The 19450-nt window shown below is 36.6% G+C and overlaps 1 protein-coding gene across 8 annotated transcripts in view; it reads left to right on the top strand.

Moving 5' to 3' along the window:
- Positions 1 to 19450, top strand: part of LOC139960271 (uncharacterized) — a 135413-nt gene that overhangs the window by 51381 nt on the left and 64582 nt on the right. For 5 of the 8 annotated variants that reach the window (XM_071958516.1, XM_071958512.1, XM_071958519.1 and 2 more), the window contains exons 7-12: positions 10999 to 11322; positions 11719 to 12192; positions 13946 to 14172; positions 14767 to 14928; positions 15666 to 15818; positions 19205 to 19253. The exons of the other annotated variants lie outside the window; for them this stretch is intronic. In XM_071958516.1, coding sequence (XP_071814617.1) covers positions 10999 to 11322; positions 11719 to 12192; positions 13946 to 14172; positions 14767 to 14928; positions 15666 to 15818; positions 19205 to 19253 — 1389 coding nt within the window. The remainder of the gene's footprint in view (positions 1 to 10998; positions 11323 to 11718; positions 12193 to 13945; positions 14173 to 14766; positions 14929 to 15665; positions 15819 to 19204; positions 19254 to 19450) is intronic. 8 annotated transcript variants of the gene reach the window in all.

The raw sequence follows: 19450 nt of genomic DNA, 5'->3' as shown, positions 1-19450 counted from the left end.
TTTAATGATTACCTGAGCCTTTCACAAAGTTAGCTTTCTTGAATGGCTCCACCACTTTTACACAACTTGTTGGTCTCTCTCCTCTTCTGGCGCTGAATGCTAATGTATTATGTATAATGCACTGCATGCGTGTTGTCGACAAACACAAGTTGAATCAGAAAGTTACATCAGTGCTTACATATTGATAACGACGAATATTGATGATAATTAAATGTGTTCAAGCAAACTAAATATAGCCTATGCAATTCCATCAATTTGACTGAAACTGCTTATTAACAATTAAGGCCTATAGTCGGTGTTGTTATGAGAGAAATTTTGTAAATGGAATATTTTCATATCCGTACAACACACAGTAATCAATTGGAAATATTTTTCTACATTCCGACCTTTATTTAGACTTTAATAGGATACTTTAAAAGGATTTTTATTCGGTCGATTTTCCAATTTTTAGCACTTTTTAGCCCGTTTGCTGTATTTAAATTAACGCAGCCAAGTATTTTCTTCACGTTAAAGCGCGAGAAAGTTCTTTGTAAGTCGTGGGTCTATAGCCATTATCCCGATAATTCCTAATTATTAGGCCTTCAACGTCTCGTTTCTTATATCTTCGACATTACTATGTCGATTAATTTTTTCTGGACATCTTCCAATGTGGTCACGACATTGTAATTCCATGCATAAATTAATTCAGTACCGTTTGCAAGATCTGCCTAGGCTACTTCGCAGTCTGAGATATGTTGTTCATCATTCCTTCGATCAAAATTCACTCTAAATTCTTCGTTACCATGGATACAACCTTCCAACCTTGACCTAACTTTACACTTTTTGCCTTCCACACACACAGAGTGTATACAACGATACCACGATTCACTCAACAAGACGGTTACAAGGTGTCGGTGGTGGACGTGCTAGACACAGGCCGTTTGGCTGTCGCTGGATATAATGACAAGACAAACTTCAGCTTTATCGATCTGTTTATGTTACAATTTGATCCTGATTCTCCAGAAAAACCGTTATTATTGACGTCAGAACCTTATTATTCTGAGGAATTTACCGAGTTTGGTTCAGAATGGCGGTCTGTTTGCTTACTGGATGATCGTTTGTTTTTAACGTGTTGTAAAGATACCATAGCATTGTACGATAGTAGTAATGGCGGTCTGGTCAATCAAGGGAAGGTTAGCGGTACAGCCTGGTGTATGACAACCAGAGATGGATTAGTATATGTCGGTTTACGTTACACTAATGAGGTGATTGTCTTAGATGCGAGAGAATTGAGAATAAAGAAGACAATCGCCCTAACAGGATTAGTAGGAGACTGGCCCTTTGAAATAACAGTTAGTAATAATAAACTGTTTATCTGTACAGGCTGGTATAGGAGAGCTTTAATGTATAATAGTGAGGGAGAAATAGAACAGGAATATACAAACACACAGTACACATATGCACGTAGTATAACAGTCAGTGAAGAGAAAGGATTAATATTTATATTATGGAGAGGTGGTGGTATAGGGTGGACAAGTTGTTGTTTACTCTCTATCTGGGGGTCATTCTTCCATCTCTGGGGGTCTTTCTTCCATCTCTGGGGGTCATATCTTGGCTTCTTTTAAAGTTCCTGATGATTCCCAGAGAATCAGGATCAATAATAACATAAACAGATTGATTTTGGTTACCTGGAAAACTGGAAAAGTATATGAATATCACACAGTAAGTACTAATACAGGATATATAGGCCTTTGGTAAAAATTAGGACTTTTTATCACTTTTGTTCAAACAATCCTTTGAATGAAGATCAACAAATTTGGTTTCATTCAATGCGAACAAGTGAGGAGAAGACACTCTTAGATGTTTTGAGATCAACTTTGCAAAATTTAAAGAAAAACAAGGACATTTTTTTCCTTGGGATATGCTGGTTATGGTAAGGTTGTCATGGAAGTGATTTGTTCTGTCAGTGTTAAAGTAAAATTGGTTTTCCTTATTTTCTCAGTCTTCGCGCTTCAAATGTAGACTATTGTTTCTAGTGAATGCGGAATTTTATTGAGAACACAACTATTACTTGTTTGTTCAAAGGGAGATCAAAATGGTGGAAAAGTAAGGGCAAAATTTTATGAAAAGTTTATGCCATTGGATGCTTGTTGCACTTTCCAATATTAGAGCAACACACAAATTTTGGAAAATATTTCTTCTTATTTTCTGAGCTTGCGAGCTGCTAATTTATAAAAATTTGGTAATAGTGAATGCAGAATTTTATTAAAAACACAACTAAATACTTGTTTGTTAAGAGGGAGATCAAAATGGTGGAAAAGTAAGGGCACATTTTTATGAAAATATTAGGCCATTGGTAGCTTGTAGCACTTTCCAATAATAGAGCAACACACAAACTTTTGAAAATATTTCTTCTTATTTTTTTGAGCTTACGAGCTGGTAACTTCTACAAATTTGGTTTAGTGAATGCAGAATTTTATTAAGAACACAACTATTACTTGTTCGTTAAGAGGGAGATCAAAATGGTGGAAAAGTTAGCACAATATTTTATGAAAGATTTAGGCCATTGGAAGCTTGTTGCGCTCAAGTGCTGGAAAAAATCAAATAAAAATAAGTGCTATGTTTTAGGTAATGATTTGTATTCTAGGTCAAAACTTCTTTGCAAATTGATGCAAGATGAATGGTTCATGGCGAAACAGCTCAGACTAAAAAAGTGTAGTTCCTTTTTCATTAATTTTGGCTGTCAAGTCTGCTAAAATATTCAAATTTGACAAAAATCAATGCAAACTATTGTTAAGTACACAACAGGTGCAATTTTCCTTGCAATGAGGTAAAATTCAAGAAAATTTAAGGGCAATATGTTTTATCTTAATTTAAGGCCGTAGTGCTTAGTTTTGCACTAGTTAGTGCACATGTATACCAAATACTGCAGTGGTGATACCTTGATTTGATCACAGTATTTAAATCTTGATAAAATGGTATAACACAAGCTTGCTTCTGTTTTGGGATGTAGGGGTGGTTTGTTTTGGTCCAAATTAGTCAAAAAAGCAGAAAAAGAAGGGGAAAATGTTACCTTAGCCTTGTGGTACTATTTTCACACTGTCAACATACTAAAGGCTGCAAAATTTACAAAGCCATTGAAATCATTTTCATTACTTCTGAGGAGAGAGAGTTGTAGCTAAGCTCAGGCTTTACTTTAATAGGGATTGCATCGAGTCAGTTGACAGTCTTCTTGTCAGTTCTCTTCAAGTGGTTCATTTCACTGATGGCCTATGATTTCCATTATGAAGAATGCACAGTGTATAGTCTTTATAAGTAACAATAAGTAACAGCTTTTGGATTAATTCCTGACAATGCTTATTAGGTACAATTTAGCTGTACTACACTCATAATGTAGGTCATATGGTAATAAAGCTGTTTAAAAAGTTATGTTAATTTCTATGTTTGCAAACTAAGAAAGTAATGTATTACTGCAGTGCTTTCCTGTCAAGTTTGTGACAGTAACGATTATAGACATCACTTTGTGTAAGTGATGATACACAATATCCTGCTTAATTGTCTAAATACCCAATACACTAATTAACTGTGGTGAAGATCCCCACTCATTAGCTGTCACCAAGCACGCAGTGTAATGTATGCAATTGATATGCACATGGATTTAACATGATCATTGCAGGGAGTTGTTATGGAACTCCCTGATCATTGCTACCCATGCATGAGAAAGCATTACCAACTGTCAACCAGTGTAAGAACAATAGTCTTCCTGTAAAAGGGTTTTTAATACATGTCATTTGTCCACACCATATACTACCTAAATAACCTCATTAAGTAACCCAGGAAACTTGGTTTAGCATTATAGTTGATAACTGCATATAGTCTCAATAATGAAATGTTTCACATGAATTCTTTGTCATGAAGCTGCGTATAGCTCATAGTGTAGTAGCTGCACTATACGATTTAGTGTATACACCAATCTTGAAAAGACTTCACAGTGCATATGGACTTTGATTCTTCAAGCATTAGAGCTGCAGCATATGTAGTTTAACTGTGTTATTGACCACCTACATTGCCCAGAATTGAAGACACTTTAAGTAGTTCTAAGTCAATGATCACATTCCCACACAAACATGGGTAACAATGTAGTGTTTATTGGTTAAATTTGGAGAATAAAAAGGTTAAGCCTGTTAAACTTTAATTATAAGGTGGTGGCATCCTGAATCAATCTACAATGATCTGCCTGAAGCAGCTTCATGTATAGAGGAATGTAGTATGTATAGTCTTAAAAATCAATCAAACCAATTGTCCGCTTTTAATACTTTTAATTTATCTGAATTAAATATATATACTGTAGTTGAAGGAACTCAGGTAAATCATAGCCACATTATTCACACTTTCATATTAAAATAAATCCCTCCCTTTGAATTTGTTGCTGTTTCAATAGCTCAACCTATTTTATAGTCTGCTACCACCAGTATATTTATTTGATTTTCTTTTTGTTGTCTTTTTGTTATAGAGTGACATCTTTACTTTTGATAACCTCCTGATCCACTCAGAGTCATTGATTGAGAAAGATGACTGTCAGAAGCTACTTGACTACCTTAGAGTTCCAGCTAAGGAATCGAAGGACATTATTGAGAGTGACACAACCTTTTTATCTCTTGTCCAACATCTCAGAGAGGCAGGAAAGGTTTCTTTTGATGACATCAACCATTTAATGACAGCATGCTCTGAAAAAGGACTGAGTAAATTGGTAGCAGTATTGACTGTCTTCCAACAAGCTCAAGGTATGTTTATATCAGAGAGCTTAACAAGTTAAGTATGTTATGAATCGCAAAACATGCAAATGTGTTGCCCTCAAAATGAATAAATTGCGATTTGAAGTAATATACCATTGTATTAACTTAAGTTAATTAACCCATGGTTGATAGAAGAAGGTTGCTCCAATAATACCAACATTTGATACAAATAATCTGATAAATAAGTTGGCAAGAAAACTTGTTCATTCAATGTCAAGATCTTGCATTAAAGTCAAATATTTACATAAGTCTGTAACTTATGGAATATACTCAAAAGTTCCATTTGAGATATGTTCAGACAAGACTGGTAAAATTTGGAATTTGCTTTCCTTTTGAAATTTTGTATAAATGTTATATCGTTGATATATTGGATTCATTGAAAGGGCTTGACTTTGTTCAATTGCTCAGAAGCAGGGCAAAAATCAACACCTGGTGAAGATTTGCATGGTCACCTCAAAAAACTTGCTAAAGTTGGACCAAAATGGGATCCCACTAAGTTTTGGCAAGTTTGTCACAATAATTTCCTGGAAGATTGATTGAACTTTGTTTATTTAACCATGTTTGCATCTTATACGTTTGTTTCAGATTCAAAGTTTACCAAGAAAGTACTAAAGGATCAACTAAAGGCATTAGAAGACAAAAGGCAGGAACTCTCTCACAAACTGAGTGAATCAGAAGATGAAAAACAACAGCTGACTGGAAGACTAAAGGCATCAGAGGAGGAAAGACAGCAATTCAAAGATACATTGAAGGCAACAGAGGAAGAAAGACAACAGCTGACTGGAAGACTAAAGACAACAGAGGAGGAAAGACAGCAATTCAAAGATACATTGAAGGCAACAGAGGAAGAAAGACAACAGCTGACTGGAAGACTAAAGACAACAGAGGAGGAAAGACAACAATTCAAAGATACATTGAAGGCAACAGAGGATGAAAGACAACAGTTGACTGGAAGACTAAAGACAACAGAGGAGGAAAGACAACAGCTGACTGGAAGACTAAAGACAACAGAGGAGGAAAGAGAACAGCTGACTGGAAGACTAAAGACAACAGAGGAAGAAAGACAACACTTTGGAGATAGATTGAATACAACTGAATACGAGTTGAAGACATTGAAAAATGTAATTAATTAATTTAATTGATATCCTGTCCTTCAATGTGATAGGCCTACTTTCCTTCTTCTAGAACAGTAGTTCCACCATTCTTGGAAGTTCCTTTTGAAGGTTAGATCACAATTTTCAGTACTAAATTAAACTTTTGATTTTATCTGAGCAAGGTAGTAATTTTGCAATATCGTCACACCCTCAAGTAAAAGTCAAAAGGTTATCATATCAGCCTGCCTAAAACTAAGTGTGAAGTTATTTGTCAACTTGAATAATGTTCCCTTCAGTCACAGGCTACTTCACTGTTGGTTAACTTTAATTTGTTGCAAGTTACCAGAGGGATGTGCATCCTTCTTGTCTCATTCACTGTGTTGTTTACATGACAGGAGCATGAAGAGGCTAAATCAAGTCTGAGAGCTACAAAAGAAGAACTTGTGAAGTCTCAACTGGAATATGCCAAAGAATCCATGGCTTTACAAGAGGTCCTGAAGCAGACTAGGGAAGCCTTGAATCAGCAACAATTGGTAAATATGATTAAGTAATAAGTATATAGTAAGTGAATAATTAATATAGAACAGTGTGTATCTGTAGACAGTATACCATCAGTAGCAAGAGAAGTGTGTGTTTGTAAAGTTAGCAAAATATTATGAGCAGACCATTACTGTGTTGAATTTATGATCAAACGTTCAACTGTTAAAGGTGTTGCAAGGAACAACATAATCTTGAGCTTTACAGAAATAGTTCAATGAGTTAAAACCAAATGTTCAAAGTCATGCTACATTTGATTACAAGTAGTTTGAAGTGAGTAATGAGTACATTCACCGATAGATGGTAAAACCAGTTGCTTTTATCAGCTAAAGACCTAATCGGTGTAACTTGACAGGTGATGTGGTTCTTTTTGTAATGTGTCAGTACACCAAATAAGACATCTTTCCTATTTTGTTTATTTTGCAGGTCGAAGAAACCCCACTTAAAGAACGTGAAACTCTAGACATATCACAGGAATCAACTTTGGCAGGTAGGATCACAATGAAAAGATCATTGCTGCTGTTTGTTGTAAATTTCCAGACAGTCTAATGTTTCCTTCTGTAAAGTCTGTTTATCCTTTAATAGTCCTACCTGCAGCTTTTCAAAGCTGTCAGGGGAGATTGTAGAAGGGGGGGGGGGGGGTTGGGAGGAGGGGTGTTGACTTGAGTCAATTTAAGTAGTGTAGGATGGATTGTCAAACTATCAATTATATTAAGATATGAAAAGTCAAGTGAGCTCGTCAGAGGTGTAAATAAAGCCTGAAGTATCATGGAAACAGGTTAAAATCATCTTTATTCCTTGCCGAGGGCAGAAGGAATCTATGCGATGGTGATGGCTTGTGTATTATGTGTGTGTATGTGACACTTGCTCGTAATAGCTTTAACTGCAGAAGGATAACTGGGGTATATTTCATATTTGGTATGTAGGTTCCCCTTAGATAGAACTGGTTTGGGCCGGGTAGTTGTTGGTATTGGTGAAAGGTCATTTGAGGTCAAATTCTGAAAGCATTGTTTGCACAACACCTCAAGAAGTTGAAGTTTTAGGTAGTTGAAACTTGGCGTGTAGCTTACAGTTGGTGAGCAGACGATCTGTAACGTATTTCGTGAATGTAAAAGGTCATTTGAGGTCAACAGAGGGAGACTAGAGTGACAATCTTGTAAACATGATATCTCACTGAAGGTAGCGTGTTCAATTCTTATATGTGGCTTCTGGATTTATTGTAAATAGTTCAGCAAAACCTATCGTTTGTGGTGGAGGTGAAAGGTCATTTGGGGTCAGTAGAGGGCAAAATGTGAATATATCAAAAGTGCTCTTTCTCCAGAACCATAAAATGAGCTCATATGTGCATGGTATGGTAGCCTTGTGTATTTTATAGTTGTACACATTTTGATGTTGGTCAGAATGCATTAAAGGTCACCAGGTATGAAAATATCAACACTATTGAAAAACAATATTACCAGATAGAAAACTGCAGTAGCTGGTATATAGCTATGACTTATCTATAATTAGCACAAACCCTTTTGTTTTGGTGGAAGGTACAGTTCATTTAGGTTCAGTAGAAGTTACATTCTGGAAAATATGGCATCATAAGATAAGCAGTCTGATCATATGTCATAGTGACATATGACTTTCCTAGAATGAGTTCAAGAGCCCAGTAATTATTTTTGAAGGTCAAAGGTCATTTGAGCTCAGCAAAGGGATAATTGTTTAAACCTTAAAAGCACATAGCTGGATATTTTTTTTTCTTTTCAGGAGCGACTTCTAAGTTGCTTCAAGTCAATGGTTGTTAAAGGCTAGCAGAATTTAATTTCTGAAAACCTATCTTTCTAGTTAAGAATGTGGTCAATAATAAGCTTTTGGTTTCAGAACAACACTTTGTGAAAGGACATGGTGTACAGAAAAGCACATACCCCTTCGGTAGTCATGTGATCACTATTAATACAAACAAACTAACAAACACCCCTGCTAGTCATGTGATCACTATCTCATACAAAAAAACTAACAAACACCTCTGCTAGTCATGTGATCACTATCTAATACAAACAAACTAACATACCCCTCTTGTAGTCATGTGATCACTATCTAATACAATCTAATACAAACAAACTAGCATACCCCTGTGGTAGTCATGTAATCACTATCTAATACAAGCAAGCTAACACATCTAGGTATCGTTTCTATATCTGAAACATATTTCTAGCAATTTAACTAAGGTCATTTGGGAATCGATCATAGACACATTTAACCAGGAGACTAGACAAGCTTGAGTATGTCAATTAAGAGATGTGTGAAAAATAAAGATAATAACCATGGAGGGTCATATGATGTGCTCCACGGTAGCACTAAACTTCGATCCTACACCTTGTCTTGATGTATCCCTTCTACAGAATTTTAGCTAAGTGATGCACGTATCAATGTTTACTGCAATTTTGCAATTGCAGAGTTGCTAGTTCCTTTAAAAAGATTGGACTGCATGTGAAATACATACAGCATACCAGGACAGTGCATGCGTAGTGTAGATTGACATAAGTAGCAGGCGACAGAATTCGCTGTTCCTTTAATAGCAAAGCAAATCTAATTGCCTTAATACATGGCCTCACAAATGCAGATCAAGCATTTTCTAACACAGAGAAAATAAATTTTAACATTGTCTTCATCCAAAGCAATTAATATTCATTGCACCATCAGTGTCTGTTGTAGTGGCATTCTTTGGGATAAGAAACTCATTCAATTTGTGACAAAGTTTACTGGGGTCAACAAGCAAATAACATAAAAGCATATCAACACCTCCTATGTATTTCTTGTGAACTATGTAGAAAATAAAAGCCTTACCTAGTTTCGCCTTATAATATGAACTACTCTCATGTCATCGAGTGAGGTAGATCACACCTCCCTAAAATCTGAAGAGTATATTATGAGTTTAAATCATTTTTCAATATCATGGAATGGCCTTTGCTATGTTTTAAAACAGCGACAGTTAAAGTTGCTATGGTAGTACTGATGCTTGTTGTGTAGATGAGCCGTTACATTAACAGTATTTTAACCAGAGGGAAACCCACCAAGCAGTTACTTACATTATTAGATGCATATGTAGCACAAGAGTATTTGCACGCTAATAACCCTGTTATACTGGAAATGGAGAGCAGTATAAATCTAAATAGAGTCAGTGCTTACACGGTTTGATGACAGAGAATCATGTGACATACTACCATAATGAAGAAAGAAAGACAGCTCTAGGGACATTGTTTGTTGTAGATAATTTATTTTGCATGCTCACTCAAACAACAAAGAGCTGACTTTACATTTTTAATACTTAACCTGATGTGATCCATTTGATATTTTGACATCTGGACCTCTGCTGACCCCAAGACCTTTGATGTTCACCCAAAACAATAGGGTTCTTGTACTCACTGTAAGAAACACCCATGCAAATTATGAGCCATGTGATGTAACCTATAATGGGATGTCCTGTTTACAAGGTTTGTGTTTATAAGGCTTTACAGAGTGTGACCTATGATGACACCAAAACAATAGGGGTCTTGTACTCAATATAGGGAAGCCACATGACAAATATGAGAGCCAATGAAGTTTCCCATCTGGAGATATATCAATTTTGACCCCTGGTGACCTTAAATGAACTTTGACCTACACCAAATTGTGCAAAAACTTTACACTATATAAGGCGATCATGAATACAATGCATATGTGACCTCCATTGATGTTCAGGTTCTGGAGATACAGCATTTTTGTGATTTTCACATTTTTCCCTCTGCTAACTGCAAATGACCTTTGACCTCCACCCAAAACAATAGGGTTTTTGTACTTTTCATAGGGAAGTAACATGCATAATATTACAATACAATTTCCTATCTGTCATTTGGATATATAGTATATAAACCTTACATTACATATGGCTTTCCTACCTTGGATTTATGAGCTCCTTTGATGTTCTTGTCCTGGAGATACAGCGCTTTGAGATTTCCATGCTTTTACATCTGCTGACCTTCACCCAAAACAAAAGGGTTCTTGTACTAATTATGCGGAGATTACCCATCTTGAGATATAATGTGTTCAAGCTAGGGCGTCATATACACACACACACACACACACACACACACACACACACACACACACCCACGCACACACGCACAGCTGTGTTTTACATTCAGTCCAAGGACCTCATTGTACGTACCCTAACTTTAATAGTACCACTTAACTATAGAATTCTTGCAAAGGCATAGTGATACTTTAGAAGTCACATCCGAGAACCTGGAATTCGTTTTTCCAAGTCCTCAATCAGAATAGAAAATGAAAGCACATACGCCCACGCACACACACACGCCAACTTGACTGAATAGGTGATTAGGAATAAATTTTTATTCAGATTCCACAGAAAGAAAATTTACTGATTTTAAAGAAATGTATTTTGTTGATATATATATAAATACATAGAAAGCAATCTAATCACCAAACTTGTGATAAATAGGAAAATATGATGTCATCCATTATTTATCAATCCGTTTTATCAGTTGGTTCGTTGTGTCGAGTGAGATCCTGAACTATATTTTTGGTTATTTTTATTTATTTTTCAGCTGATTACGGCAGATTAATGGTCAACGTTGCCCAAGATCTTACTCTAGACAGCACTCTTAAATTAGCAACTCTGTTCCGTCTACCACCAGCAGAAACTGATATGCTACGCCGGGTTTCTCTGATAGAGACGCCAGGAATCACTCTGATTAACTTCATGAAGACAAGAAACATCATCAATATGTATGATGTCACTAACCTACAGAAGGGTTTGGTTTATATTCAGCTAAACCGAACAAATGAATATCACTTAGCTCCATATCAGTCTAAAGTTGACCCCTTTCAGTTTGAAGAAAACCAAGTACCGAAACTCCTTGACTGGCCTGGTAAGAATGAATAAATATGTATGTAATCAGAATAGATGAAATCAAACTAATACAGTACAATACAAACTCTAGAAATGTGTGTGAGTCAGGGGTTAATATTTGGCTTTCAGGCAATTTGTTATTTTGTATTACATATTTATTGCATTTTATTTTATGATGCCATCAATAATACCTCTTTTATAAATCAATTGCTATGCATTTCTAATGATGAACTTTAAATTAGCAGGGAATAATTTAATTTGTCCATAGTACTTATAGAAGACAAAAGTCTAGGCAAAATTTGAACACTTAATTATTCTCTGATTCGGGACGAATGTGGCTCAATATGGCAGTTTTGATTTTTAGATGTAAAAGCTTCATTTAATGGTGTTTGTGTTTCCATTATTCTATTTTCAGTTGAAAAAGTCAAATTTGACCCTGATGATGAATCAACTCCATCACAAGGTTCTGATGAAAGAGAGGATGATCATGACCATAGTAAGGAAAGTTTGATGGAGAGAGAAGACCTACCAAAACAAAGGAAAGATTCACAAATACTTGAAATGAGGCACCATCATTCATACATTGAACACAGGATCACGTATGAAGGTGGAACTATTAGCATCATGGGGGTACATCTGACTATTCCTGAAGGCGCTTTATCCTCTGATCATGTAATTGCTGTTAAAGTGATCTATGATCCCACCATACACCTCCCTGGCAGTGCTCGTAGGGGCAGAATGACACCTCTGATAAAACTAGAGCCAGAAGGGCTGACCCTCGACAAGCCAGCCCAGCTGACTATTCCTCACTCGGCTATTATCCCTGACCCAGATCGACACGATGTTAACATCTTCACTGGTCTGAAAGACAAAGAAAATTTACAAGAAGGTAAAGATGGTAACCAATAAGCACTTTAAAATGCAATTGACTAATGCACCGGGAGAAGTACAATGAGTTATATGCTGAGAATCAGTTCTGTTGAATTCTATATATATATCTTATCTAATAGGCTCTTGATATATACTGTTTTTGGTTCCTTGCTTTAGCAAAAGGAACCTATGTAGTCAGGTTGGCGTGTGTGTGTGTGTGCGTTTGTATTGCTATCTGACCGAGGACTTGAACAAACGAATTTCAGGTCCTTGGTTGTGATTTCTAAAGAATCACCACGTCCTCGGAAGAATTCTATTGTATGGGGTATTGTTAATGTTACGGTACGTGGATTTGAACAATGGAAAATACAATGGGGTCCTCGGTCTGAATGTAATGCAAACATGTGTGTGGGTGTGTGTGTGTGTATGTGTGTGCGTCTGTGACACTTGCTTGGGTACGCTGTAACTCAACAAGGGAAAGTTGGACTGAACTCAAACTTGGTTTGTAGATCTGCCATAGTGAGAAGGTGTGCCCTATTGTTTTTGGTGCCTGTGAAGGTCACCAAAGGTCAGTTAGAGGCCAAAAACCGAAAATATTAAAGCTGCAATAACTCCCAGTGCCAATGTGCGACAGGGTTGATATTTTGGGACAAGTTGTGAACTGGTTAGGGGAACATCTTGAAACTTAACATTCATGTGATCCAAGGTCAACAAAGGTCAGTTAATGATAAAAAACAACTATTTTTGCGATAACTTGAGAACGAATTGTCCGTTAGGGTTGGGAGTTGCCTCAATGTATTCCAATTGTCGACCCGCATCTATATGACCCTTGACCTCAATTTGACCTCTGGTGACCTTTACGTGATTTGGGGGATTTTTACAGTTTTGATGCTATTTTCAGATGTCAAAGGTGACTTCTGATCATAAATGTCAATAGGTTGACCCCATGTGACCTTTATGTGCGAAATTGTATGGGGTCAAAGTTTTTTGGTCGGAGTTAGGATGGTTGTACAGACTTGTCGTTTTATTTTTTGGAATCAGGAGAGTAAACTACATCTGAAACCAAGGTCAAAGGTCACATTAGAAAAAATGTGCTTGTTTTGGGAGGAAACGAGCAAAAAGGAAAATGTTCAGTTTTGATGCTAGATTTGGATATCAAAGGTACCTTCCGATCAAAAATGTCAATGGGTTGACACCCATGTGACCTTTGTATGTTACGTTATATGGGGTCAAAGTTAATTTTCAGACATTTAATGCAATAACTCTCAGTTCCAAGGTGTGGCACGGTTGATATTTTTGGAGTAGTTGCAAAAGTTATGTATACAAGTTCAAAGTTAATTTTTAGACATTTAATGCAATTAAATCCCAATGCCAAGGTGTGACACGGTTGATATTTTGGGACAAGTTGTAAATGGGGTGGTGGACATTTTCAAACTTAAAGGTCATGTCATCTGAGGTCACCAATGTTATCATATCTGTTGACCCGCTTGTAGGTGACCTTAAATTTCTTACATTTTTGACACCATATTCAGATCTCAAAAGTGCCTTTTGATAAAAAATCCGATCACATTTTGTGATCACAAAAGTGTTGGCTATAGTGTTGGTTACTTTATGGGTACATGTAGGACCACAATTACTTGGACTATTAGAGCCCAATCTTGCTTGATAATATTATGTGTATTGTCATATACCCCAAGCAAGGAACCACAGTGCCCTTGGGCTCTTGTTAAGTTAACTCAATACTATACTTTTTATAATATTACTTATTATAGGTGAAATAACTTGGACTGAAGAGAAATCTATTGATCGGAAGCTAGACCCGGAGAAGATCTATCTTGATATAACCATCCTGAGCTACGTCTTTGTTAATTTAGTCAACCAAGAAACAGAACAGAAGCATATATTCCGTATTGTTCCATTTATTGATGGGATACTTGATGCCAAAGATGATGTCTTAATAACTGTTTGTTTCTGTAAGGACAGTGATGAAGAGTACAAGGTGAGGATATTCTCTTGTTACCATGGTGATATCTGTAGTAGCTTAGAGGTCAGTTCTGGTTTATATTGTGATTTGTGATGTTACTTTCTTTGTATAGTGACTTTTTTCATGCTTCACTGGCAAATTATGAAGTGATTTGGTATGGTGCATTTGTGAGACATAATTGATTGATTCATCGTAGCACATCAGAAAGAAAAATATGTTACATTTGAAATGAAAATATTTTAACTTAGCATTGACATAAAGCATGTTTCTGTCAAAAAATAGTCATAGAGGAAGAATGCTGATAGTCTTATAGACTATCAGCATTTTATTTTTTCTGTCAAAATGTAATTTTCTTACAAAATATGTGGTTCCCCCTCAAAAATATTCATATGGCCCAAATTTTTATTGTGACTCACAACAAGGATTAAGAGGGTGGGAGGATCTGAAGAAACAAGCAACATTTAATGTTAGCAAATCATGGAAACAAAGATGATGTTACTTGCTATAGCAGTATTGATCTCTCTGCACAGAGTGAAGGCACACAAAATTGTATAATCAACTCTCTGTGTGTTTCTCAGCAATTGACATCTTCATGTTCTTATGTTTCAGTTGCTGTTAGAGGACCACCATCCCAAACTGTGTCTAGGAAACTATACAACATTTCAAATTACCCGGACATTGAATGACGGCAGATACCATGTTTCTTACATTGATCTGATCATGTCATCACCCGGTGGTGGCTACCATCTGACGAAGGAAGAATCAACAAAGGTTTGTAATTGCCAATGCTATTGAAGTTTTTCTTTTAACATTACAAGACTTGTAGTTAAGGATTGGTTACTTTAAGTGGATCAAATTGTGTAGCATTTAAGAGTGTCACCCTACAACTATGTGGTTTCTGGCTCAAAATCCCAGCATGAACCACAATATAGGCAACCTTCTGCAGTGCAGTGTTGTTGAGCAGTATCTGTGCTGGTTGGTATTCCTGGTGTGTGAATAAGGAAGTGAAGTTTGGTCATATGTTCTTTTGTACGGTATTGCGAATAGCTTCATTCACCGTGGCTTTACTTTTGGTGTCTATAATTCACCTCCATTTGTATTTGAGGCAGTGTTCAGATATTGTGGCACTCTCTCAGTTCTTGGATTGGGATGTTGATTTAATAAGCTGATGTCCTGAGAGCGTGAATGATTGAGACAATTGCATGCATGCCTATTAAGTCTCTGAACATTCATCAAACAGAATGATTGTAATAAGCCGGTGTTTATCCACAATAACACAAATACCCATGGTTCGAATATGTTTTTTTATGGTTCCTACCCATTGGAACAATCTTAACCTACTGTAAATAAAGTCATGGAGTTCTTATTACAATAGGAAAGTATAATCTTCACCAGCTGCCTATGGATTTCTTGGCTCCTTACCAGCTTTTCCTTACTTGTTATATGTGGTACCTAGCATAACATTCTCATCTTAAGTACATTGATCTTCAACATCTTTTATCTTTTAGCATGTAGACATTGATTACCTCTGTGCTGCCAGTAGAGTCTCTCATCAGTTCAGACTTACAAGGGACAAAAATGGAGACACTGACATGGTTGATGTGAAGTTAAAAGTATTTCAAAACGAAATGAACCAGACAGCCCTTATCCTCCAATCAAAGGTGAGTTATCTCTGTTGATTATCTTCCACCTGTTTGTGTTCTCATATGTCTCTTCATTACATAATATTAAGCAGCATCTTCTCCCATCTGCTAAGTAACGTCCTGTCTGTTGGAAGTCTTGCAGCTGTGTGCAGGCAGATTAAATAATGTTAGTGCTGTGACTGAATTATAGTTATTTGTTGGCATGTTCTGTCATGGATGCTTTTCTTCGAAATATGTATTGTGGAGGATAATTTAATTTAATTACAGCAGTCTTTTATTCATGTATTCTTAAGTTTTCAGTCACTCCAGTGAACCTGGTATTCCTACGTTTCTTATTTTCATTTCGTTGTCCAATTTTTATACAATTTCTTCCGTGTTGCTTCGTAAATAAGGAGTAACGTAAAACTGACCTGTGTGTATAATTCCATACATAGGTCAACAGTTATGGCATAGTTTGTTTTGCGTGTACCTTAGGTTCCAATAAATGAATATTGCATAAATAATAGGTATGTTGTCATTAACATTTCCTTTCCTTTTTGGTTCCTTGCTTTAGCAAAAGGAACCTATGCAGTCAGGTTGGCGTGTGTGTGTATGTGTGTATGTGTGTGTGTGTGTCTGTGACACTTGCTTGGGTACGCTCTATCTCAATAAGGGAATGTTGGATTGAGGCCAAACTTGGACTATAGATCCGCCATATGGAGAAGGTGTGCCCTATTGTTTCTGGTGCCCACAAAGGTCACCAAAGGTCAGTTATGGTCCAAAAACCGAAAATATTAAAACTGCAATAACTCCCAGTGCCAATGTGTGACAAGATTGATATTTTGGGACAAGTTGTGAACTGGTTAGGGGAGCATTTTCAAACTTAACGGTCATGTGATCCGAGGTCACCAAAGGTCAATTAATGATAAAAAACTAGTATTTTTGCGATAACTTGAGAACGAAATGTCCGTTAGGGTTGGGAGTTGCTTCAATGTTATTCAATTTTCGACCCGCATCTGGGTGACCCTTGACCTCAATTTGACCTCTGGTGACCTTTACGTGTTTTGGGGGATTTTTACAGTTTCGATGCTATTTTCAGATGTCAAAGGTACCTTCTGATCATAAATGTCAATAGGTTGACCCCGTGTGACCTTTATGTGCGAAGTTATATGGGGTCAAAGTTTTTCAGTCAGAGTTAGGATGGTTGTACAGACTTGTCGTTTTGTTTTTTGGAATCAGGAGATTAAACTACATCTGAAACCAAGGTCAAAAGGTCAAAGGTCACATTAGAAAAAATGTGCTTATTTTGGGAGGAAACGAGCAAAAAAGGAAATGTTTGGTTTTGATGCTAGATTTGGATATCAAAGGTACCTTCCGATCAAAAATGTCAATTGGTTGACACCCGTGTGACCTTCGTGTGCAAAGTTATACGAGGTCAAAGTTAATTTTCAGACAATTAATGCAACAACTCCCAGTTCAAAGGTGTGACATGGTTGATATTTTTGGACAAGTTGCAAATGGTATAGGGAAATATTTTCAAACTTAACGGTCATGTGATCCGAGGTCACCAAAGGTCAATTAATGTTAAAAAACTAGTATTTTTGGGGCAGAAAATGGGCAAAGAAAAAATGTTTGAATTTGTATAGTTTGATGCTCAAATTTAGGTCTCATCAATCAAAAATGTCAATAAGTTGACCCAAGGTGACCTTTGTATGTTAAGTTATATGAGGTCAAAGTTAATTTTCAGACATTTAGTGTAATAACTCCCAGTGCCAAGGTGTTACACAGTTGATATTTTGAGACAAGTTGCAAATGGTATAGGGGAATATTTTCAAACTTAAGGGTCATGTGATCCGAGGTCACCAAAGGTCAATTAATGATAAAAAACTAGTATTTTTGCGATAACTTGAGAACAAATTGTCTGTTAGGGTTGGGAGTTGCTTCAATGTAATCCAATTGTCGACCCGCATCTGGGTGACCCTTGACCTCAATTTGACCTCTGGTGACCTTTTCGTGTTGTGTAGATTTTTACAGTTTCGATGCTATTTTCAGATGTTAAAGGTACCTTCTGATCATAAATGTCAATGGGTTGACCCCCATGTGACCTTCGTGTGGGAAGTTATATGAGGCCAAAGTTAATTTTCAGACATTTAATGCAATAACTCCCAGTGCCGAGGTGTTACACAGTTGATATTTTTAGACAAGTTGCAAATGGTATAGGGGAATATTTTCAAACTTAAGGATCAGGTGATCCGAGGTCACCAAAGGTCAATTAATGATAAAAAAACTAGTATTTTTGCGATAACTTGAGAACAAATTGTCCGTTAGGGTTGGGAGTTGCTTCAATGTAATCCAATTGTCGACCCGCATCTGGGTGACCCTTGACCTCAATTTGACCTCTGGTGATCTTTTCGTGTTTTGTGGATTTTTACAGTTTCGATGCTATTTTCAGATGTTAAAGGTACCTTCTGATCATAAATGTCAATGGGTTGACCCCCATGTGACCTTCGTGTGCGAAGTTATATGAGGTCAAAGTTAATTTTCAGACATTTAATGCAATAACTCCCAGTGCCAAGGTGTGACCAGGTTTATTTTTTTGGACAAGTTGCAAATGGTATAGGGGAATATTTTCAAACTTAACGGTCATGTGGTCCAACGTCACCAAAGGTCAGCTAATGTTAAAAAAGTAGTATTTTTTGGGGGGGGGGAGAAAATGGGCAAGAAAAAATGTTTGAATTTTTACAGTCATGCTCTATTTAGGTCTCACCTTCAAAAAATGTCAATTGGTTGACCTTCGGGTGACCTTTGTGTGTGAAGTTATGTATACAAGTTCAAAGTTAATTTTTTTTAATTTAATGCAATTAAATCTCAATGCCAAGGTGTGACATGGTTGATATTTTGGGACAAGTTGTGAACGGGGTGGTGGAACATTTTGAAACTTAAAGGTCATGTCATCTGAGGTCACTAATGTTATCATATCTGTTGACACGCTTGTAGGTCTCTTATATTTCTTACATTTTCGACGCCATATTTAGATCTCAAAAGTGCCTTTTGATCCAAAATCCGATTACATTTTGTGATCACAAACGTGTTGGCTATAGTGTTGGTTACTTTATGGGAACATGTAGGACCACAATTACTTGGACTATTTGAGCCCAATCTTGCTTGATAATATTATGTGTATTGTCATATACCCAAAGCAAGGAACCACAGTGCCCTTGGGCTCTTGTTCTTTTTGGATTTCACACATTTATTATGTGTAGCTCCATGTCTGTTACAGCCCTTTCTTCTACATTACATTCCTATTTTAAACCTGGTCATTCACAGGGGTGTGATGATAGCCTGCATAATTGTATGTTAAATATTCTTACATTTAAAGTTTTCATTAGTCATATAATTTTTGTTAAAATTCTCTTTTCATTCAGGTGAAAAACATTCTCTTATCTCCAGAAAGCCAGGAAATTCTGCGCCCAGGTGAGTTTTTATGTGGAAGTGGAACAAATGGGTGGACTTAGCTAGTTTTAAAAGTCCACCCTGACCTGCATCTAAGTGAAGTTAGAAGTAGAAAAATGAATGCTCATTATCCTAGACATACACCAGATAAGTGTGTATTAGTGGAGATGAAAAAGTAAGCAAACATACAGAACCCAGGAGAATACAGGACCCATGTG

The sequence above is a fragment of the Apostichopus japonicus genome, chromosome 19 (assembly GCF_037975245.1).
Source record: "Apostichopus japonicus isolate 1M-3 chromosome 19, ASM3797524v1, whole genome shotgun sequence".
Lineage (NCBI taxonomy): Eukaryota > Metazoa > Echinodermata > Holothuroidea > Aspidochirotida > Stichopodidae > Apostichopus > Apostichopus japonicus.
Note: the sequence above shows the minus strand (reverse complement) of the source record. Positions and strands in the feature narration are given on the sequence as shown.